General features: G+C 43.8%; 1 protein-coding gene across 1 annotated transcript in view; it reads left to right on the top strand.

Moving 5' to 3' along the window:
- The window catches only part of FOXO1 (forkhead box O1), a 99,134-nt gene that overhangs the window by 71,601 nt on the left and 3,682 nt on the right, over positions 1–23,851 (top strand). The window contains exon 2 of the mRNA XM_026493185.4: positions 22,294–23,649. Within this exon, the coding sequence (XP_026348970.2) occupies positions 22,294–23,631 (1,338 nt within the window). The 3' untranslated portion in view covers positions 23,632–23,649. The remainder of the gene's footprint in view (positions 1–22,293; positions 23,650–23,851) is intronic.

The raw sequence follows: 23,851 nt of genomic DNA on the forward strand, positions 1-23,851 counted from the left end.
AAACTGCACTCTGTGAAGGTTTAACATGCCCTGTTCCTTCTGTTGATAAGAACATAACTTGTTCAGGAATAACTTGGGTAAAAACTGTCCAACATGATACTACACAACCCTTTCCCATTGCGCATCCTTCCTTGTTCCAGGTGGAAAGAAGCACATTGCCCTTGTGGGCCACCGAGAAGAACACCCCTCTGTTGCCTGTGCAGAGTGGGAGCTCCCTGAAGGTTATGGGATATTTCCAGAAACCCTGGCGTACTTGTACTATCTTTGATTAGGCTTTGTCAGTAAGCCTTCCCTGGAGCTTTGTCCTCTAGGAAGTAGTATGTTTTTTTCTGTTTCTGTGGCTTTCTCAGTTGTTCCCCAGCCCGATGCATACTAAGAAATCCACTTTATAGTATGACTCAGTGTACATGAGCGCACACATGATACAAGAGTTCTACGCAGTAGTATTGTACTTGCCCTTTTGTGTGAGATACACTCTATTTTACTAGGTTTAAAAATTGCTGGCCTCAGTCCTCAAAATTGATTTCACTGCTTTATGGATTGTGATCCGGAGTTTTTGGCCTGAGGGCTTTCCCACCTTTATTCTTTTAAAGACCTTCCTGTCATGGCAATAGCGGTGGAGTTAGGGGAGAAGAGGCGGGTACATCCATATGTGGAAGACTGGCCCGCAAGCATGACGCAAGGAGGAGGGAGTTCATGATTCACTTGGGTGCACATGGAGGGGATTTGGGCTGAATTAAGAAAGTAGTGCCTCTTTGGATTGGTCTCAAACGTGGAACTAGTTAAAATTATATACTAACTGAAAGACCCCAGAAGATGTTTGATGTGATTTGAACCCCAATGTGACAGACTAGCCAGGATAGTTTTACACTTATCTGGACATCCTTGCCATTTAGATTTTGCATTCACCCCTTGAAAACTGGCCGCTGGTTTGGATCCACTTGGCTGGATGGGGGGATGGGGGGGTTTCATGCTCCTTTTCTTCTGCATTAACCTAAGTCAGGCTCATCTGATCTATGCTCAGTTGTCTGTAAAATCTTTGGTCCCATGAAAGTACGTTCCACTCTTCATTTCCTCAGAGCAAATGTGAAGTCCACTTTCACCCCGCAATCAGATGGGCTGTTGTCAGTGTAAAGGAATTTTAGGTGCTCTCAGTGTTTGATAAATCATTACCCTTTCTCTGCAAAGCAGGAGCTCTTGAAGCAGGGATGTTCAGGCTGCAGTTGTGTTCCTCCCACCAGTCCCTGACTGGCCTGTTGGTATCTGGAGCAATGATCTCGTAAAGACTCCATTGTGAAGTTGGCCGTGTGTGTCCAAGGGAAATATTAAAGGGGAAAGCGGGGGAGGAAAATTCCAGGAAGTTGAAAGGTGAGGTTGACACGTCCTCATTCACTAACGATGCTTCTGTTTTTCTTTTGAAAAACAATGATGATTTAAAAATTGATCTCGGAATGAACTGGCTATTATCCATAACCGTATAATTATATTTTTAAACATCTTTTCTTAATCATTTATTAAATAACATCATACTCATAAATAGTCTTTTATTATTTGGTGTTAATGACCCAAAGTACCATTACCACCACATTTCGCAAACTTGCCTATCATGTGAGATACTTGTTAAGAATATTCTGGGATTTCATCCTCTTGCTGTTGAATCAGAATCTATATGAAATAACACAGTTGAGTTATTTTCTTAGAATATCAGAACTGAAAGGAATGTTGGTCATTAAGCTAGTCCAGTTGTTTCCAAACCTGGTGAGCATTTTAATAACAGGTCCCTGGTCCCGTTCCGTTCCATTCATACCTGTTGAATCCTAGCACCTGAGCCAGGGGCTTTAAGTGTTTCTCTTTTCAACAGGCTTTCTAGAAGATTCTGATTATTGGTTTGGAGCGATAACTACTCATCTGTTTAGACTCCTTCAGGAAAGGAAAATTGACTTAATGTGTTTGGTTACTGGGCTAGATAATAGAACAAAGAATCCTCTTCTGCTTATCTATTGATTTATTCAAATAATATTTATATCTCAGGTACTGACTTGGGTAGGTGAGTGTGGGCAGTTTCGAGATGAGTGAGCAGCGTCCCTGCCCTTGAGAGTGGATTGTTACTCAGCCTTTCTCAAGGGATGAGTTTGGGGGTGGCACGAGAATCGTTCGGGGAGCCTTTTCAAGCCCCAGCAATCAGATGGGTGTGTGCCTGTGTGGTAGGGCCAAGAAAGTGCAGGGGCCAGCTCTCCTTCCCTTGCTGGCTGCTGGCCATTCTCCATTTGTCTTTATCTTACAACTTTATGAACTATTTTAAACATCTAGGAAAGCACAGAGGCTAACATAATTAGCACCCACATGACCCCCCGCCAGATTTTAACAAATGTCACTCATCTTGCTCTAAGCCTTCTTGTTTTGGAGGGTCCCTTTCCTTCAAGAAGTCTGCGTCCTGGCCAGGCTGTTACATGCAGGTCCCCCTACCCTATAGAGGAACACGCATCGCCCCCCCCCCCCGACATTTACATAAACATTGTCAGTTAACATAGGTATCATTCTGCAACTTGATTTTTTTAAAGTCAGCATTATGTTTTTGAGATTTATCCATTGTTGTTACATGACCTGACATGACCGCATACTTAACAGTAAAATCAGGAAATTGAAGCCAGACAGCTTGAAAACCTTCTTAATGGAAAAAATTCAAGAAGATGTGGGTGGGAGAGAGTTTCTGTTGAATTTTTAGTATAGAACATTGTTATTTATGGGAAAATAGTTGATTTGAATTATGTACTATTTTGAATAGCCCAATATGAGCTTAATGAGAATTAATTCCATGTTGTATGAAAAGTTAATTGCTTTTATTTACTGTGGGTGTAGTTACTGCAGTTTGGTCTAAACAGGTGAAAGTTAAGATTTGTGGCATAAAACAGGAAGCAGATGGGGGCTAATTAAAGTTCTGTTGTTGATAAAAGGATGACTGATCAAGGAGCAGCTGGTTTCCCAATTTAAACGCAATTTGTACTGTTGTTTGAGGGCAGCCCTCTGCAAGCTAGCATGAGTATCTTTTCAAAGGTGGAGGAATGCGTTTCAGCAACAAGTGGGAAGGCTGTTGTGCTCTATTTTTGTTCACCTTTTTGCCTTCAAGCGGTGTCTCAGCAGGGTCTGTCCAAGATAAGGGAAGGGATCACAAAACCGGGCTACAATTTTCAGTGATGCCCCATCCACTCTGGACACCTGTTAAACCTTGGGAAAGCCTAAATCCTCTTCTGTATTCTCCAGGAAAGTGCCCTAGCATTTGATTTAATGTTTCCTTTCTTGTTATTTCTCTCAACACCCTTTCCTGATGGACTTAAAAATGTTGGTGCCCAGGCCATAACCCAGGAAGGTCCATGTCTCCCTAACTGAAGCGCTGTGTGCGTACATGAGCGCCAAGAGGTGCAGTGGAGACTGTTTTGATCTGAAATGTGTTTGAGCTTCTGGCTGAACTTATTTTGCTTGATTGTGCCCTGGATGACTTTCACCTTGAAATGACAGCATCTTTTGTTGCTACTGCTAATAATGGTTGGATAAACATTAAGACCCAGCACCCTGTATATGTTTTGCCTAAAGAACAAATCAGCACTGGGTGCTTTTTGAATTTGTGCAGGGAGGTAACATGAGGTCAGATGAGGTTAGCCTTTGTAGTCAGAGGCTAGACATTTTGCTTCACATCTTGTACTTATAAGTGCTTTGTGTGACTAATTTTAATCTTTATAAAAACCTCTGTTTTAGTGGCAACTATTATTCCCACTTTGCAGATGAGGCAGATGAAGCATAGAGAGGTGAAGTGACTCAGCCAAGGTCATGCATTTGCTAAGTCCCAGGACTGGGTTAGAATCCATCTTTGTCTAATAACAAGCCCATGTTCCTCAACTGCTGTACCCTACCAGTTTTGTGTAACGCTATTGTTTTTTCCGCTTCCTGCTTAAGGAAAGAGCTATTGTTTCCTGAAAATACAAAAATCTTAGGGTATGGTTTGTGAACTTCATCTTACTTCATTATGTAAATATTTGTGTGTGTGTGTGTGTTTGTGTGTGTGTGTATGTATCACATTGATACAGGTCCTGGCACTTGGTAGGAAATCCGTGTTATATTATTTTTATTTTTTGAATGAATACCTGAAAGAATAGGCTCAGGTATTTTATTTGTCCTCCACCCCCACCCCCCAAAGGAAGTCACTTTATTCTGATTATAAAAGTTATACATGCTCTTTCTTTTAATAACAGCAAAAAAGATAAGATGCGAAGGTAAACTAGAAAGTGAAAATCTCCATTACCTTCACCATCCAGAGACAATATCATTATATTCATTAAAATATCTTGTCAAAGAAATAATTGACGATACAGATCTTATGTAACTGGTAATAAAGAGCACCATTTATATTAGATACAAGTTCTAATAAAAGTGTGCACTAGAGGTTTCAGGGACGTCATAATTAACATTCTTTGTCAAATGTTGTATGCAAACTTTCCAGTTCTAGCCGTTATTTTTGCCCCATCTGGTTCTGTACTAATTCTGCTACTTGCTGTGCTCATGGGAGAGACTGTGCACATTCTATTTCATGTCCCCAGAAACTGTCCCTCTGCTCACATTGCAGCTCTTACAGTGTGAGGAGTGGTGTCACAGCCAAAACTCTACTATTTTCCGGACCCAGGCGAAGGCTCCGGATTCTTTGTTACTTGTTTCATTTAGCTGTCTTCTAAGCAGATCAGCCTACTACACTCCTTCCGTTTCCTTCCCCTTCTCTCCTGCTTCCTGTACCTTGTCTGTCTCTTCCTCTCACAAAAGCATTTAGGGAAGTGGAAGAGATTTGGAAATGAAGCAAGAGTGGGCCCTTTTCTTCTTTCCTGGTACCTCTGCCTCGGGTATTTAAAAAAAAAAAGTGTTTATTTGAGAGAGAGAGATAGAGAGAGAGAGCGCACACAAGCAGGGGAGGGGCAGAGGGAGAGGGAGAAGCAAGGCTCCCCGCTGAGCAGGGAGCCCACCATGGGACTAGATACCAGGATTCTGGGATCTTGACCTGAGCTGAAGGCAGATGCTCAACCCACTGAGCCACCCAGGTGCCCCTGCCTTGTGTGTTTTGAAGATACTGTTGCTGTTAACTGTATGATGTTTGGGGGAGGGGCCTATGCAAGACCTACTTCATATGGAGCAATTTGACCTGGTTGGACAGTCGGTGTCACCTTCATTCTTAAGAGAGTAAGAGGTATGGTTCAAAGAGCACCTGGGCTTTCCAAGGTAACTGTGAGAGCTGGTTCTTGGTTGGAATCTTGGGGGCAGCTCTGTAGCTTCAGATTAGTGCCCCCTCTGCCCCAGGCACGATCCTAAAATCTCACAAATGCATAGTACTTGGTTTATGCTTTTTGGAGCAGTGGTATCCATTATGACTCTTCTGTGAGACAGTTAGGACAGGCATTGTTTTTTCCACTTTGTAGACAAGAAAGCTGAGACAGACAGGATATAAAATGTGTCCAAAGTGCTACATACAAAGAGTTAGACTTAGGTCTTCCTTTTCACCATCATCTTGTCATTGGGGTAGCATTTTCCAAAACTTGTGCCACTAAATGTTGGTTACATAGCAGAGTCTGTGAAGAATCTGAAATGTTGGGGGGGGGGGGTGGTACGTGCTACCACACTTACGAAACAACAAGTCTACTGGAGGGTGTTTTGTTTTTGCTTGGTATATTAACATGAAGAATCCTGCAAATTCCTCTCCTTAAGAGGAATCATGGTTGTTTGGAGCTCATGTTCAAGATGCTTCATTGTGCTGTTAATGTGCTGCTTTGTCCTGGGTTTACTTTGGAGGTGTTCCAGGAGACCTCGGTGGTTAGAGGAAAATCTAATCTTTGGGGACCTGGAGGGAAAGTCCAGGGGATGCTGTTACATGGGCAGTGGTTGGGGATGATGCTTTGGGAATAAAGACTACCTTGGGGGTGGAGTAGGGGGCTGGCCATGGGGAATCCTTGTGATCATGTCCTTGTCAGCAGTTCAGGAGGAGCTTTATGGAGTAGGGTTTTAACCAGAACACAGGAAAGTTCTTAACAAGATCAGCATTCTAGGACCAGCTGTCAGCGCTGTCAGGTAAAGATCCATGAACTGTAACCTGAATGACAGCTGCACTGTTCGGCGAGGATGGACTAAAGAAATTTGGACCCAGAACAGCATGCTGCTGCATCTTGGCACATGTTTGACAAGGCACATTCCCCGTATGAAGCCATCTGCATCAACATGCCTACCCCCAGCTTTTCTTTAATATTTAATATTCAACTTTGCACTTGGTCCTCTTACTAGATTGGCTAATGTTGAGGAGGTGATGATATAGGTGCAAATGGCAAATTCTGCAGCTATCTCATTAATCAGCTCTTCTCCTTCCTTTTAGCAGAAGCAGAACTTCTAACAGAACTCTTTTATTTTGAAGTAAATTGTTCCAACCAGGGAGAAATGATGGATTATTTTGCATTGAAATCTCAAACCAAGGAAGCAGGTCCATCTTCTTAGAACTGATCTTGGATATCACACTTGATTTTTTTTTCTTCCTTATCTGTTCTTCTCTTTCTTTCCTTCTCCCCTTCCATCCTTCCTAAGAGCAAAGGATCTACCTGCTTTCATCTTAAGCTGTTCCAGGAATTGAGTGTAGATCAGAAGTTACAGTACAGTCGTATTTTAAAATCAGAAGATAGAAACTCTGAATTAATTGAGGAAATGTTTGGTTTGGTTTTGTTTTGGTGGGGAGAATAAAATGATCTCAGTAGGAGGAAAGACTGGGAGAAGGTGCTGTGAAATAGATGGGACACTTAACAACCTAAGGCATGATCTTCCTCTCAGCAAGCGTTCTTCAGCTGTCCCTCCAGAAGAGTGATCAGAGAAAGCACGACACTTTGTCATCTAAGTTTTATAAAAAATGTTTGAACTATCTACTATTGTTTCTTTATTTGCTAGTAACACTGTGACTTTTTGACCTGATTATAAATTGGGTGGTGCTAACTTACTTTGGGACAGAAAAGGAAGGAGGCAGGAGACAGGTAGAGAGGCCAGGGCATCTCTGCCACGGAAGAAGAAGAGTCTCTGGGGTTGGCCAAGGGTGGTAGGGTCTCTGCCCACCATCATGTGCTTTTACAATGAAATTCTGATGGGTTAATCAACCATTAAATATTAAGTTCCCAAGGTTTAGACCTGTGTGTGTGTGTGTGTGTGTGTGTGTGTGTGGTTTCTTTCGTGAGGGTGGGAGGGAGTGTTGTGTGGGGGACATTTGGGGAGCCAGATGTCATCTCAGTTTATCCTCCCATCACTGTGGTCCAGCTGTGGTGGGCCATTTTTGGCCCTGGATTTCATATGCACCCACCAGAGCACTGAATTAACTAGTGAATAATTTGTTGTAGCTTTATCCATGTTTATGTCAAACAGTCCATGGTTACATTGTAGGGCATTATTTCCTTTAATTTCCCTTTAGCAGTTCAAAACAACCTGAAAGATGTTATGGTTGAGCCCAGACAATGACCTCAAGAAACAAAAATAAACCTTTCAAAAGTGAGAACTGAATTTGTATGCCAAATGTTGTGAACGATGGATGAAAGTATGAAAACACATTGGACTTCACGAAGGGAGAATTTTAAAATTTGTTTTGAAAACAAATGGTCCCTGCTCCAGGATCCTGCCCTCCTGTGACTAGGAAAAAATCAGAGATTTTGCCATGAGTTCCAGAACAACCAAGTAGCATTCAGGTCATGAGACAAAAGCCAAACAGCTGCTTCAGTGTAAAACCCCATCATTTTCAGATAGATCAGATCCTAAAGATGGCACGTGTGAGGCTGGCTCCGTACACCGGTCTCTCCACCCGAGCTGTGGCTGCGTCCCCTTAGCAGGTGGAACCACAGACACCTCTCGGGGTGGGGAAGAGCAGTGCCAAAACAGCACCTCCCCGAGAGGCTTCTGCTTATCAACAGAAGTTTATATGCACATTAAAGCATGGACACCCACACATATTGACATTTTTGGACAATCAAAGAAGACTTTGCTTTCCAAGCAGGACACGTACTCTTCTTCTCTCTCACCATCTTGTAGGGAGATAGGTTGGCACTTTCCTCCAGGTTCCGTGCCATACTTTCTTTATTCTGATCTTTTGTTCGCTCTCCTGTGTATTACATGTTGGATGTAATACAAGCTCCTAGCTCCTAGTTATTTTTAAAAGTGTCTTCCCACCATATTTCCCGCTTTCTATGTTTGAACTCAGACATTGCCACATTTACTTCTTCTGACTTCTCTTGACATGTTTTGTTAGTGCTTTAAAATATTTTTTCTCACAAATATTACTTAGCTGGTATTTATTGGGTACTCTGTACATACTGAACATTCAGTATGGTGACTCAGTAAGATAAATACTGTTAGATCGTGCATCATGTGCGTAGGGGTCCTCATGTGGTGTATGGTGGCAACTGGATTTGAGTCCAGGTCTCTCTGGTTTTAGAACACTGTCAACTTTGATTCATGCTCTGCCCTCCCATTAAGAATCCTTTTCCCTTTTTATTTAGCAATCCGAATCTTGCCTTTGTTGTGTTGTCGGCCATGTATACACATACAGATACATATACATGAAAAACCCTTGAAGCAGGAAAGAACCTCACGCTACTTTGTTGTTTCCATCGTATACCTAGCATGCAGTAGAGGCTCAACAGATACTTGCTGATTGAACATTACATTGATTGCTTTCAATTTGGCCACGTTTCAAGACCCTAACTTATGTTACTGAAATGTGAATATAAGTAAATGAATTTCTGAGATTGTCAGATTTAAATAGTTTACGTTTGACTGATTTCAACTAGGCTTTGCTCAATTTCTTGATTAATTTTGGTTGGATTTTTCAATGACGAAACAAATGTAAAATTTTATCTTTTGTTTGTATTCCCAATAAAGAAGACGGACTCTAGGTCCTGTGAGACCCATCCTTCTTGGTACACTGCCCTCCCCTCTCCCCCAGCAACAAAGCAGTGCCCTGACGCTGGGCTGGGCCGGGATTGACTGAGCATGTTCTGTTCCAGCCCTGATTCACCCTGCGGTCTTTTCAGAACAGTCTGGTGTGTGTAAACACACACACACACACAACCCAATCTAGAAAACTAATGTTTTGTTCTAAGTTTGCATGATACTCTAGCTTAACTTATAGCTACTTTGAGGACTAAAGTAGTTATCTGGTGTATTGGTGTCTGTCTCCATGAATTGTTTGATAGAAATGTATTGTGGACTTTAAAAATGGTTAAAATGTAAAAATTCACCTTCTGGGGCTAGGATTGCACTGAAGAGTAATTATTTCAAACTTTGTTCAATTCAGTAACAATTCTAAGCTATCTATTACAATCTTAACTAGGTTGTCAGAATTAACTAAATTGGGACTCCTGGGTGGCTCAGTTGGTTACTAAATTGGAACGCCTTCGGCTCGGGTCATGATCCCAGGGTCCTGGGATCAAGTCGTGTGTTGGGCTGCTTGCTGGGCAGGGAGCCTGCTTCTCCCTCTGCCCCTGCTCTTGTGCACGCACATGCGCGCGCTCTCTCTGACAAATAAATACATAAAATCTTTAAAAACAAAGATTTTGACTAAACTACTTTTCTCAGCAATAAAAAATTAATACTGAAGAGAGTGCCATTTGTTTAGAGAAAAGTGACCTTTGAGAAGAGGTGACATGCTGAAGCTCTTAGACTGATGTCACTGCTTGTAGTTAAGTATCTGTGATAACGGGAGTGACAACTTCTAGAAAACCTTATTACTTTTGTTCTAGAATGTCAAGAATTTCCAGAAGATTTCGCTCAGATGCTGGAAATTGTTAGCATCTTTTACATTTTGAATATGCTGCGTGGTTTCTAAACATCGGCGCTCATTCAGTCTTCATGATACTCCGTTGGGTGATACGGTGGTGAGGCACTGGGGGCACCATCAAACCTGTCATGTCAGATTGACCTGTGGAGTCCGTGACCTAACTTGGACCCAAATACAGGACCTGCCCTCTGGAAAGACCCTTTATACCGAACCTTATTGGCAAATACACAATTTTTAAAGGCAGTGGAGAAAAGGGCATCCCTGAATATACACTGTGGTGGAAACCCTAACTGTGCCTCAGTCTCCTTGAACGCAGTAGCCTGGGAGAGACGCAGAACATTTGTACTGTGTACAGGATTCCAGGCACGATGTGATGGTTGCTCTTCACAGCTCCCTTTTGGAGGAAATGCAAAGTGGTAACACTGAGAACAGTGAGCACTGAGTTCGAAAGAGGAGTTTAAGGTATAGTACTGTAAACTTTGGGCTCAGGTGAGAAGTTCTGATTTTCCGTCGGTTTGAATCATCCTAGGAAATGGTTCATTTATTCATTTTTCCTTCGCTGGTTTCTATTTAAGATAGAGCTAACTGTATAAAATTCTCCCTTTGCTTTCTCAGCCCAAAACAACGAATGAACATTATGTGTAGTTAGTGCATTTTAAAAGATAACACCTTCCGGGGCACCTGGGTGGCGCAGTCCTTAAGCGTCTGCCTTCGGCTCAGGGCGTGATCCCAGGGTTCTGGGATCGAGCCCCACGTCAGGCTCCTCTGCTAGGTGCCTGCTTCTTCCTCTCCCACTCCCCCTGCTTGTGTTCCCTCTCTCGCTGGCTGTCTCTGTCAAATAAATAAATAAAATCTTGAAAAAAAAAAAAAAAGATAACACCTTCCTAAAGATGATATTTATTACTACTAGAGGTAGCTGTGAGGTTTTTGTCTTTGGAGATTTATAAACATTCTCGCACTTTTAATTCTTGGCTGCAGTGTTCATGGTTCTAAAGAGGACACAAATTGAAAATGCAGCAGCGGAGTAAAAAGTTTAATGCAAGGAAAACTGTGGAGACGGTAAGGTTTGCTGATGCTCAGGTGGGGGTCCTCAGGTGGTCTGGGGATCCTTCATGTCTTGCTTGGTTTTCTCGCTGCCTGGAACGTGGACCTGCCTCGCTCTGCAGCTGAGCTAAAAACCCTGTGAAACACAGAGGATTCATGGTGGGATGTCCCTCGGTCACCTAAATCTGTTTCCAGGGCAGACTCACCTTGGAGCCTAGGGCCTTCCAGCATTCCCGGAACCCCAGGATGATCTTGGTGGTGAAGTCCTTTCTCCCAGGACTTCTCCCATGACTGACCTTCATCTTGACTTGAGGCCTGACAGGTTACAGATCCGGTGGGCACCACTAACCTCAAATGCGCTTACTTCTAAGGTGGAGTGTCCGTACCTATGCAGGGGTGAGGAGGCTGCTGCTCATGGCTTGGGTGCTTATGCTGGGGAGGAAAGCTGGTCTTACGAGTAAGTGCAGTACCATATTGCCCTGAGAGCCCTGTGTACACGTGTCGTTTGAGAAGTGAAATGTAGCCTCATGTTAGGACAGAGGATCTGTGCTGGTGGGGAGGTGTGGTTTTAGGGTGGACACATTGTGGGAGGCCTTGAAGGTTATAATATTTGTAGGCCTTTAGCTAACAATGAAAGCTGCATTTCTGAAACATTTGTTTGAGGTTCTTTTGGGCTCCTGGTGGTGCTGAAGGAGCCTCAGCCATTTGGAAGGAAGGTGTGGAGAGTAGGGCTGTTATGCAGCAGACCTACTGTCTCTGTGGTCCGCTTGCTGAATTGGACCCGGATATCTGCAGGATGCTTGGAAACAGCCCTGGCTTGGGTCCAGTCTCCCATGGCAGGGGGGATTTTGCTTTATCATGAAGCAGATGGGCCCAAATGGTTTTGCTATTAGGTTTTGGTATTAGGTCAGCCAGTGATTTTTTTATTTATAACTATTTGATTTGGGACAAGAGTTTTTGGGAGGTTGCCCCCAAATGAAAAACAATGTATGCTTAGCAGTCACAAATCATTCATTGTTGCTTTAGGCCCCTTAGCCAGAATATTGGGCAAGCAAGCTAGTTTCAAGATTCTGTATAACTAAGGAAACTTTATTTTGCAAATAATATATAATTCAGAATATTATATTTTTGCAGTTTCTTTCCATTCTTCTTGTAATCTGAATTTGTTATATTTGAGTTCCAAAATTGAAAAAGCCACTTGGACTTCATACTTTTAAATTTTGTTTACTAAGAGTAGCAGTTCTTGGTAAATAGATTGTGCATTCAGTGGGATCATTTTTCCCTGGATTTTCCAGACAGTGAGCATATTTAGGGTAAAAAACAATTCTAGATTGTACATTCTATGGATGGGATGTTATCCTAGAGATTCTATTTTATTTTAAAAGACTATTTATTTATTTGACAGGGCACAAGCAGGGGGAGAGGCAGGCAGAGAGAGAAACAGGCTCCCCGCTGAGCAGGGATCCCGATGCGGGGCTTGATCCCAGCACCCTGGGATCGTGACCTAAGCTGAAGGCAGACACTTAACCGACTGAGCCACCCTGGTGCCCCTGTCCTAGAGATTTTAACCCATCAAAGTTTCAGTGTTCTTGCTTTTGAATTTATATTCAATTCATAAAGTTTTTCATTGGCTCTTGTAAATAGTTCGGTCACTAACCCCAACAAAATATTTTAATGTTCATTTTGGTCCTTTAATATCTCTAGAAAACTTGAAAATTGATCAAGCTATTATATGCTGTGTTTTACTTTATGCCTTATTTGAGTTATTCATCAGAAGAAAATAACTTCTAAAGTGTTCTGTTTTCATTTTGTTTTACCTTACTGTGGTAGTCAGATATACCAGTAGTTATTCTTCTGGTAGCCAAATACAGAGGTAATTAATTGCGTTGTAAAGCAGAGCATTTGTAGAGCCATCGAAGATGAGAAAAACGGTATGGCCTATAAAATGGTCAAAAATTTTCATTAGGAAACCGCAGGATCACTTCGGCAACAAATGAGTTTCCTCTAACAAGATGCTGTGGTGCAGCCCTATGTGACTGAGACCGCCATTAGGCAGGGGCAGCAAAAAGTCCATTTTCTGAGTAGTTAATTAAATCGGAGTTTCAGGGGTGCCTGGATGGCTCAGTCGGTTAAGCGTCTGACTCTAGGTTTCTGCTCAGGTCATGATCTCAGGGTCAGACTGAGCCCCTGGTCAGGCTCTGCACTGCACTCAGAAATAAATCTTGAAAGTAGACCGAAGTTTCAGAAAGGATGGGCTCCTTTAGGTCACCTAAATGGGCAGGGTGGGGAGTTGAAGCTCGCTGCTGTGGATTTGGCAGTGCCTGGTCTGTGTGCCTCCCTGGGGAAGGAGGTGAGTGGGTTAAAGGGTCGCCAAGTATGCCTACATGCTGCACAGAACCTGAATTAATCCCAAGAGAAACAAGCTCCACGTTGAAATCCTTAGTTAGCCTGTAGGTTTCTTACACGCGCACACACACACACACACACACACACACACACACATTTAAGAGAATTCTAGCTAAATGAAATTTTGTCTCTATATCCGCCACTGGGACCTAATTAGCCAGGGTTGATGACATTCATTGGAAAGTGGCCTTGTTGGATTTTGTGGCACTGTGATCCGGCCTAAGTGTGTCACAGCATGAGGTAGTTTGTTTTCTACACTTTGTTTAAACGGGGGTCCACATTAACAACTTTTATGGAAGTCCTGGAGGGAGAGTGGTTAAGATAAATGCCCCGTGATCTGGAACATGAGGAAAGTTGCTTGTATCTATATCAAGTTTTCAACCTTACCTGGATTGTTTTGAGTTTTGTCTTTTGCGGTTCCTAATTTCTGATAGTGTGTACAGCATGGGGCATTAAATGGTACAGGAAAGACTTTCCTTTTCACGTTCTGAAAATTAAGGGCTTTACCCTTTCTATCATAAAACAGTAGCTTTCTCTGATATGGGGTTTTGCTGTAGGACACAGCAAGGGGAAGCACTGTGCTCCTTTTTGATTATGACCTTCTGAAAAATAAAAGCTTGCGATAGTTTTGATATTGTTAAGTAAATTTTCTGTTCTGTCTCTGAAGATTTTTTTCTTAAATCCTAAACCGGTGAGGTTATTGGCTGGCATGTTATTCTGATACTTAGGCTTTTGACTAATGTGAGAGCTTATCAAAGATCAGGCAGGAATGAATTGTCTTGCGTCCTCGGGTCATCATCTGTTTTCTGCATTGCAAGGTTTCTTCTGGTCCTTCCTTTAGGGCTGGGGGTGCCCCTCTCTTCCTTCTTTGTTCCTAGTACATAGTCCCGTTCACTTGTAGCTCACCTTTTTCCCAGATATTTTGTCCTGCAATGTGTTCTTGAAATCCCCCACTTCTTCAGGGCTCTCATAGGGTCTGTTCTCAGCAAAGTAAACTCTGGTGAGTAACTAGTGTGCGAGAAGGAATGAGAAAGAGCACTGTTGTAATAATTGCCCTCCTGAATATAATCTGTCATCAGTCAGCTGGTCTGCCTCGTTTTCCTTGAACAACCTCATGGACACACGTGTTCTGACATAGGTCATCCAAAAAGCCAACAGAACACACCAGTTAAACAATCACATTTTTGCATTTTAAAGTCCCCTTAAGGGGCGAAAACAATTTTTCTGTAAGAGAAGGATGGCAGTTCAGTTGTGAGGACATGGAAACAAGTCTAAGGAAGGCTGGCAGCCTGTTAAACAGGAAGTTTGTGATGAATGGTTTTTAATCAAGTTGTAACCATTCATGATAGCTTTAAAATTCCTGTTTATGTAACCCTTTGCTTCCTATCACAAAACAGCCAACCTTTATTTCCTCAGCTTTGTATCCAGGGGTGTACTAAATGCTTTCCATATACATGCTGCTGTTCGGTCCCTAAGCATCCTGTGTAATTACTGTTTCACAAATGGACTGAAGCTTAGCAAGATCAAGGCATTCACTCAGGGTGCCCCACAGTCAGCCTGACCCTGGGTTCTGTCTCTCTGTGCTTCCTCGCAAACGTGAAGCTTCTCATGGTGCTCATGAGTTCTTACATTTGTCTTTTTGGTGGTGTTTTACATGAGAGCATAATCTCCCACATGCTTTTTTTGCTGGAGGTTCTTTAATGTAGTCATATTTTCCTTCTTTGGAATGATTTGAGTCAGAGAGAAAGCTGTTTAGAGCTAAATGTGTATCTATAGCCATTTGAGAATCTATAGCTAAGAATTGGTTTGGCTAGGGGAGGGACGCTGCACGTTCTTCATACTTGTTTTACATTTCTTCTAGGAATAAAGCCCCATGTGCGACTGCTTTTTGTAAATGAACACTCATACATTTTTCATCTGCATCTTAATCTTTCCGAATTCTCTTTTCCCTAATATGAAATGGGGGCTTTAGGCTAGATGACCTTCCCAGTGCCTTCTAGTTTGCTAATTTTAGGAGGCTGTGAGGCCTTTCTTCACAGCCCTGGGCTCACTGGAGAAGTTGAGTCCTCAGTGTAGAGCCAGGGTGAGAGTGGCCTTATGGGATCCTTGGTGTCCAGGCAAGAAGGACAGGTTCCTGGGCAATGATAATCAGCCTTTTGGGAAAAAGAGCTGAATGCTGCTGGAGCCTAATGTGTAAGCATGTAGATTAGCTATTCCTGGCAGATCTTCTATTACAACACTTTTCAAAGTTGCATCTATATGCTCTCTATTGATAGCGTGTCTATTGACATCACTTGGAAAAAGAACAATTGGCAAATGGTCACATGTTTTCCTTCTGTTTGCAAGCAAAATGGATTATTTTACAAAGTTGTTTTATTAGCAACTCTAATGGGAACTCTGTTGAATAGAGATTATTCCGACTTTCTCCTTAGTTTGTTTTCACTCGTAGAAGTGCAGGAAGAGACGGTGTAAAAGAGAGGAAGCAGGAGGAGGGAGTCAGGTCCACACTGGGAGTCTACAAAACAATTGCATGCATTGACAGAGTTCACAGAAATTAGATAAAGTGCTTTTGGAAAAATCTAGTTTGTCTAGCATTTTGAAAGAATTTCTAGAATTTCTAGAACAACAAGTTCATTTAGTCATGTGTTCCAGTGTCTTAGTTTGAAGTTCTTTTTGTTTGACTTGGTGACTGTTGCTCACACCCACCCTGTGGCAGGATGATGGGCAGTTCTATGCTGCAGGGGCCTCTGGGGCCTTTCCATTTTCCTGGTGGGTCCCCACAGCCTCCTTATACACGCTTTCCCCAGGGTGATGCTCATACCTGAAGTTCACACTTCAGCTGCTATGGTTTCCTGCCATAAAGAGTTAGAATTAGAATTAAAAGCAAATCATATTTTGTGAATTTATTACCCAGTGAGGCAGAAAATTAGTTTTGTAAACTAGTATTTGTAAACAGAATTATTTCCACTCCCTCAAGATGCATTCGTATAACTTTAGTCATAAGTATGTTCTTTTAATTGTTCTTAACAATGGAGAAGCCGAGGAGGTGGTTTTTCTAGCTGGCAGCAGTGTTGCACGCAGACTCACAAAACCTTGGCCTGAGTCCTAGTTGGACAGTTCATCTTCTGAGTCTCAGTTTTCCCATTTCTAAAACAGGTTCAGTAATACCTGCCTTATAGGGATCCTCCAAGTGTGGAATGAGATGAGGTTTTAAAAGCAGTTTGTGTATAAAGTAAAATTCAGACATAAAGTATGAAGGCCAACTTAAGTTGATGGTTTTGTTCTATTTTTTGGTTAAACACAAAGACCAGAGTAGTCTTAGAACTGCCAAGTAGGAATAAAAGTGGAGTGGTGGTAAGGCCTATGGCCAAGAGGTGGTGGTCTCCACGCACACCAGTGGACAGGCTAGATGGAGCCGAGCTGGCGGCTCGAGTCAGATGGCAGAATTCAGGAGGATGAGGGTCCAGGGTACAGAGGAGTGGTCAGGAAGGAGCCTGGGGCAGGGAAGGGGATGAGAAGTGCAAACTGAGAGCTAGACCAGACCGTTCCTTCAACCCAGGTCTGGTGGGCCAAAGAGTTTGCTAGACTTGACTCTAGGGCTGGTTCTGCTCTCTAGATTTTCTTGGTTCAGGCTTCTAGTAGACTAGAAGCCTACTGTAATAGACTAGGGGTCTCTAAATGTTTTTGTAAAAATCACATACCCTTTCCGATGTTACATTTATTCACTTGTACTATAACAATACATTGCATATACATTATATAACATAATAGATTTAAAAATGAATCAAAAACTTAAAAGTAAATGAAAGGAATGAAGATTTCTTCTTGCTTATACTTAAGTGGCTCTCTGATTATTGTTTTAGACAGCAGGGCTGGGAGCATCCTGGGGAGGAGCAGTTCCTGTCCTGTGTCCTCAGGGTCTCTAGGGACCAGCCTCAGAACCTACCTTCTACCAGCCAGGGAGGCAGGAGACCAGCAGCAGGGCTCAGTCGTAACCACCCCCCAAAGAGACACCAGACTGTGATCTTTGACTGTGGCCTGTGTAATCCCTGCCACTGCTTCCCCATCCCACACTGGCTGAGTCCAGAGCATGGCGAGCCCGCAGCCGTGCGTGATGCCCACATGCAAGGCTTTGTGGCAACACCTTGAGAAGACTTCAGGATTCTCGTGACACTCTCGGCAAGGGTAGTAATAGACTGGCTTTGGTATCTGAATTCCTTCCTTATTAACGTCGGTCCACAGCACCCGAGACACTTATCTAGTGCAGAGAGAAAACATCTTATCTCTTACCCTCAAATTGGTCTGTTTTCCCAGTACCTAACATGTAAAAGCCTTATGTTAGTGGCAGCAGCGCAAGGCATGATCGTAAATAACACTAATGGTTATAATACAGATAAGTCTTTAAAACACAGATGTGTTATTTTATAGATGCCATTATCCTAATAATAACAACAGCTAATATTGATTGAGGTAGGCACTTTACATGTGTTATCTCATTTCATCTCCACAACAACCCTGTAAATGTAGAACCTATTAATCCATTCAACAGATACTTGAGTGCCTCTTGGTGATGGAGCTGTGAGGATACAGTGTACGAGAAGACAGACCAGGTCCCGAGCTCATGCAGCTTTCAGTGTAGTGGGGAGCCAGACACTCCCCCAAGGGACCACACATAGCAGAATCGTAATTGTGGTGAGTAAACAAGGTCCTGTGTTAGAGAGCCATAGGATGGGATGGTTCCAGAAGGAAGGGACGTTTGGGCTGAGAGAGAAGTTGGAGGAGGTGGGGTGGTGACCTTTGGCAGGAAAATGTCAGTGCTCCTGGACAGTTGTTTGTGCATCATTTTCTGTCCCAAGTGGCCATTTAGGTGGACTTGTTCTTGCCCCAGGTAGATCATAAATTCCTTCTCTTGTCTCCCTGCACCTAGCACAAAATAGGCCCCAATAAATGTTACTTGGCATGAATTGGTACACGAACAGATGGATAAAAGATGTGTAAGACAGTACATCTTCCCTGTGATGTGTTTGGGATGTCAGTCAACAGACGTTCATTGAATTTGTCTTGTGTGCAGAGTGTGTGTATGTGTGCACGTGCATGTGCACAGAGCATCTTCTAGGGGCTTTGAGATTAGGAAATAAAAACATACCTCAGCCCTTGCCCTTTAAGCAGCTTGGAATCCATAGAGCTCATGAAATCGAACACCTGGGAGTTAGAAGCAGGCTGAACAAGCAGTGCATACCTTCCTCGTGCAGCTACTCCCGCCCCCGACACGGCCCACCGGGCTCCTCGGGTCAGGCTTCCCAAGAAGAACGTGCTGCCCTGCTTGGCGGACGGCTGGGGGAGCAGGCTGCGGAGAGGCTATGTGCAGAGGACATCCAGCTCAGCTTTAGTAAAAAGCCCAGGCTGCAGGAAAGTACAGCTGGCGGAGAGGAAATCTGCTGATGTGTCTTTGGAGGGGACAGTGGAGCCCCTAATGGCGTCTTGTAAAAACTCAGGATTTGGGTAAGTGACTTGAGGTGCCTGAGTTTTCCTTCTTCACAGCCTGCCTCATTCCTCAGGTACTATTTTGTTCATAGTTGAAGAACGAAGTACCTCCAGGCGCTGACAGTCGCCTGTGGCTCTGCTGCACAGTTCACGGGAGAACTGCGGTTCCCTCCAGCCGTGGCTGTGCCCCGCAGGGATCTGCAGACATAATACCATTAATAGCGGCACACATTTTTACAAGATTTACCTACTCGCCACCCTCCTCCCTCTCCACCAGAGCCCTGCTGGCTGCATGAAAAACAGGAATTTTTGTAACAAGGCCTGCACAGCAAACCTTTTCCTGTTTGGAAAAAAATTTTTTTTAATTGTTGGCAAAGTTAGAAGACAGCTCTGTTACTCAAAGAGCGACCTGAAATGTCCTCTTAGAAAAATACAGAGCGTGATGTTTTGATAAGTAGGGGATTGCTATGAGCCCCCTTTTTGGAAAGGGGGGGGTAAGACTAAGTCTGAGTAGTGAGTTAGCGAATGGCCCACCTGAGCTAGTGAATGCTTCCTGAACTTTTTAAAGATTTCATCATTACGCATTCTGCAGTCTTGTTAAAAATGTCCCCTAATTGCAGTTACAGATGACCTGATCTAATTATGTGTGTTGTAGAGCTGTGCCACCCTCCCACCAGTCAGCGCAGACAGTCAGGAAGCCGTTATCTAGGAGGATCTTCCCCCTTCATCATTAACTAAATGTGACAGGGACAGGAGTCAAGCTTCCTTTCCTCCAGAGATTTCATGGTGGCTTATCTGCGTGTCTGCTGTGTTCCAAGAACGAGATAGTCATGATGGAATATTGTGCAAATGTCCAGACTTTCAGCCTATAGAACATGTCACAGGGTCAGAGTGCTCGGCTCCCTTCCAGGTCTACCCCAGGGACAGGCCTGTCTCTTCAAGGACGAATTTAGAACTTGGTTTGCTGGTGTTGGTGGGCCCAGGAGATGAGGCTGTGGCTCTTGGAGCCTACATAGGTGTCTGTGTGTTTAAGATCCTTCCGTAGGGTTTGGAGCCTCTTCTGGGAATGAAATAGGCCACTGGAGAAATGTAGTACTTGGCCTCTTTTAGGGGTTCTTGTATGTACTTAAAGTCTTCCTCAAAGCTCCTCTTGAGTTGGGGATAGGTCAAGAGGCGGGAAGGAAGAGGAAAGTCTAGGGAACAAAAGAAACCTGACTGCCACCCACTTGCGCACCTGCCCTGCATCCAGCCTGGAAGCCCCCGTTCAGGGCCGTATCTGCCCCGCACTCACTGTAGGCCCTGGCAGAAGGGCTTGTCACGTCGCTGCTCTGTTGCAATCCTTGGGTGGAATGTAGTACAGAGGGTCAGAGGGCATTTTGAAATATGGATTTCTCAGCCCTGGTTGTCCAGCCTCAGTCTACTCTGATTTTTGCATCTTTTTAGAAAGGGAGATTTATTTTTCTTTTCTGTTTTCAATCTCTTTTTAATAAGAAGAACTTGAATTCATGGTTTTTGTTGAAGCCCTGGCCTTGTCCCGCTGTGCAAAGGCTTTTTCTGGCACAGCGATTGGCACTCAAGCATCTGTATCCCACACTGATGGCAGAAGGATGTGGGCATTGTGGCTGCATCCCTGGGTGACCACAGATCCAGCCAGAGCCTTTTCGTGGTCAGGGAGAGGGGCCACAGAGGTCCAGGGGGCTCAGTCTGCTAAGCCTTGTACCCAGTTGGCAGAGGGCACCAGGGAAGGCTTGGGAGTCATGCATAAGGCCCTGCTTCTGGTGGCTAGGACCCAGAATCCTGCTCCTGAACTTGGGCTCAGGGCCCTTATGACAGAGGCTGCTGAATGAGCAGCTAGTAAGGGTCTACTGTGGTGCCCTATTCTGTATGGGGAACAAAAAGCTACAAGACCAGGGACAGGAGTCCCTTGGAGCCCCTCCTTTGGAGCCCATTTTCCCTTTTCCATATGTCCCAGAGGCTCTCCAGATGCTGGCAGTCTCAGTGTGTGTCCATTGGAGGAATCAAATTGGGGCTTCCTTGTTTGCAGCCTAGCTTTGCTGCTTTTACTAGAGCTTGAGACTGTCTCTGGCCTCCAGTATGTTTGGAGTTGTGGGTGTATGTGTGTTTCTAATACCACTAAGCTCCTACCCATACCCCCAGTGAATAGGAAGAGGGGAGCAGGGCTCAGATTGGCAATATAGTTGTGTCCCTAAAGTTGGGATCTGGTACCTACTTCTTGGTGACTGCTTACCATGTGCCAGACACCACTCAACATTTTATAAACTGTATCTCATTTAATCCCTCACATAGCCCTAAATGGGTTTATTATTTATCTCTGCTTTACGGATAAGGAAACTTAAGGCACCTTGGGGCAAAGCAGTTTCCCAGGGGCCAAGCAGTTTCCCAAAGTTAAGTTGATTTTCTTTACTAATTGTATTAGGCATACACGTGGCACAATTTAGTCATGGAACACCTGTACTTAGCGACTGAAGCCTGGAGCTCTTTGTACTGCCCACCACTTCTTCCCCCCGCTCCGACCCAGGGGGTCTTTTTGGACAGAGCTTGACTTCCGATGTAGACTGACGTTGAGTTAGTTGGCACATATTACCGGTTATTTTGGGGAGGTAGGGGGTTGTGGACAACACTGGAATTTAAATTTTCCCCCTTTTTTGGCAGTTTAACTTTTTTTTTTTTTTAAGATTTTATTTATTTATTTGACAGAGAGAGACAGCCAGCGAGAGAGGGAACACAAGCAGGGGGAGTGGGAGAGGAAGAAGCAGGCTCATAGCGGAGGAGCCTGATGTGGAGCTCGATCCCATAACGCCGGGATCACGCCCTGAGCTGAAGGCAGACGCTTAACCGCTGTGCCACCCAGGCGCCCCGGCAGTTCAACTTTCTGAAATAAGAAATATGACCCTGTTTGTTTTATATTCACCTATATTTGCCTCATGGACTTGAAAGGTAGAAAGGAATCTATGTCTTGCTAGTTTTCAGGCTTTTAATTCTTAACTAAAAATATACCCTGCTTCACTTCTTTCTTTTCCATAATCATGTGGGCCCAGTAATATAAAACTTCTCACTTGTGTAAATGGCATATGTGCAATCTGAAGAGAATTGGCAGTAGTTTTAGGGGTGATAGAATGGAAAAGATTTTTGATAGCACTTTGTTACAGAGGGCTATTTGCATAGCATTGTAGCCAAGCAAAAATTTAAGTGGTTTTAAAATCAGTTTCTGTAATTGCCCTATAAAATATAGCTATATAAAAGATGTCCATAATAGTGCTTATTTAATTTTGTCCCCTCATTACATTAAGATACAGATACTGTTTTTAAGATAAGATACTATTTCTCTTGTACTGGTTTGAGCTCTTTTATAGTGGAGTTCAGAACCCATATGATTGTATGGGTTGAAATCTGTACCACAAACTTTAAAAATTTTTTACTTGTCTTCCAATGTCTATCTATCTATACCAAATAGTAAGTATTCCAACTGGAGAAGTATTGTGTTTCTAACATGATGTTTTGCTTTACAGAATTCAATTCGCCATAATCTGTCCCTACACAGCAAGTTCATTCGTGTGCAGAATGAAGGGACTGGAAAAAGTTCTTGGTGGATGCTCAATCCAGAGGGAGGCAAGAGTGGAAAATCCCCCCGGAGAAGAGCTGCTTCCATGGACAACAATAGTAAATTTGCTAAGAGCCGGGGCCGGGCTGCTAAGAAAAAAGCATCTCTCCAGTCTGGCCAGGAGGGTGCTGGGGACAGCCCAGGATCTCAGTTTTCTAAGTGGCCTGCGAGCCCTGGCTCTCACAGCAACGATGACTTTGATAACTGGAGTACATTTCGCCCTCGAACTAGCTCAAATGCTAGTACTATTAGTGGGAGACTTTCTCCCATTATGACCGAACAGGATGATCTTGGAGATGGGGATGTGCATTCTATGGTGTACCCACCATCTGCTGCAAAGATGGCCTCTACTCTACCCAGTCTGTCTGAGATAAGCAGTCCTGAAAATATGGAAAATCTTTTGGATAATCTCAACCTTCTCTCATCACCAACGCCATTAACTGTTTCGACCCAGTCTTCACCTGGCACCATGATGCAGCAGACACCATGCTACTCATTTGCACCGCCAAACACCAGTCTGAATTCACCCAGCCCAAACTACCAAAAATATACATATGGCCAGTCCAGCATGAGCCCTTTACCCCAGATGCCTATGCAAACGCTTCAGGACAACAAATCGAGCTATGGAGGTATGAATCAGTATAACTGTGCACCTGGACTCTTGAAGGAGTTGCTTACTTCTGACTCTCCTCCCCATAATGACATTATGACAGCGGTTGATCCTGGGGTCGCCCAACCCAACAGCCGGGTCCTTGGTCAGAATGTGTTGATGGGCCCTAATTCGGTCATGTCAACCTATGGCAGCCAGGCATCTCATAACAAAATGATGAACCCTAGCTCCCACACCCACCCTGGACATACCCAGCCAACATCTGCAGTTAATGGGCGTGCCTTGCCCCACGCGGTCAACACCATGCCCCACACCTCGGGTATGAACCGCTTGGCCCCAGTGAAGACAGCTTTACAAGTGCCTCTGTCCCACCCCATGCAGATGAACACCCTGGGGGCCTACTCCTCAGTGAGCAGCTGCAATGGCTACGGCAGGATGGGCATTCTCCACCAAGAGAAGCTCCCCAGTGACTTGGATGGCATGTTTATTGAGCGCTTGGACTGCGACATGGAGTCCATTATTCGGAACGACCTCATGGATGGAGATACTTTGGATTTTAACTTTGACAATGTGTTGCCCAACCAAAGCTTCCCGCACAGCGTCAAGACGACGACACATAGCTGGGTGTCAGGCTAAGAGTGAGTTAGTGAACAGGTAAGATCACCCCAATATCAAAAGACCTTCTGAAGCCAGAGCTTAAAAGAGAGGAGCATAGTAACTTGCCATATATCTTCCATAGTTGGGACTTTCCTGATGTCAGCTGGCTGTTCCTTGTGGAGAGGCTATCTTTTATCATGCATTCTCTGCCCTTTTTGCAGCTCATAAATTGTGGGGTTTGGTTTTTTGTTTGTTTGTT

The sequence above is a fragment of the Ursus arctos genome, unplaced genomic scaffold (genome assembly GCF_023065955.2).
Source record: "Ursus arctos isolate Adak ecotype North America unplaced genomic scaffold, UrsArc2.0 scaffold_10, whole genome shotgun sequence".
NCBI lineage: Eukaryota > Metazoa > Chordata > Mammalia > Carnivora > Ursidae > Ursus > Ursus arctos.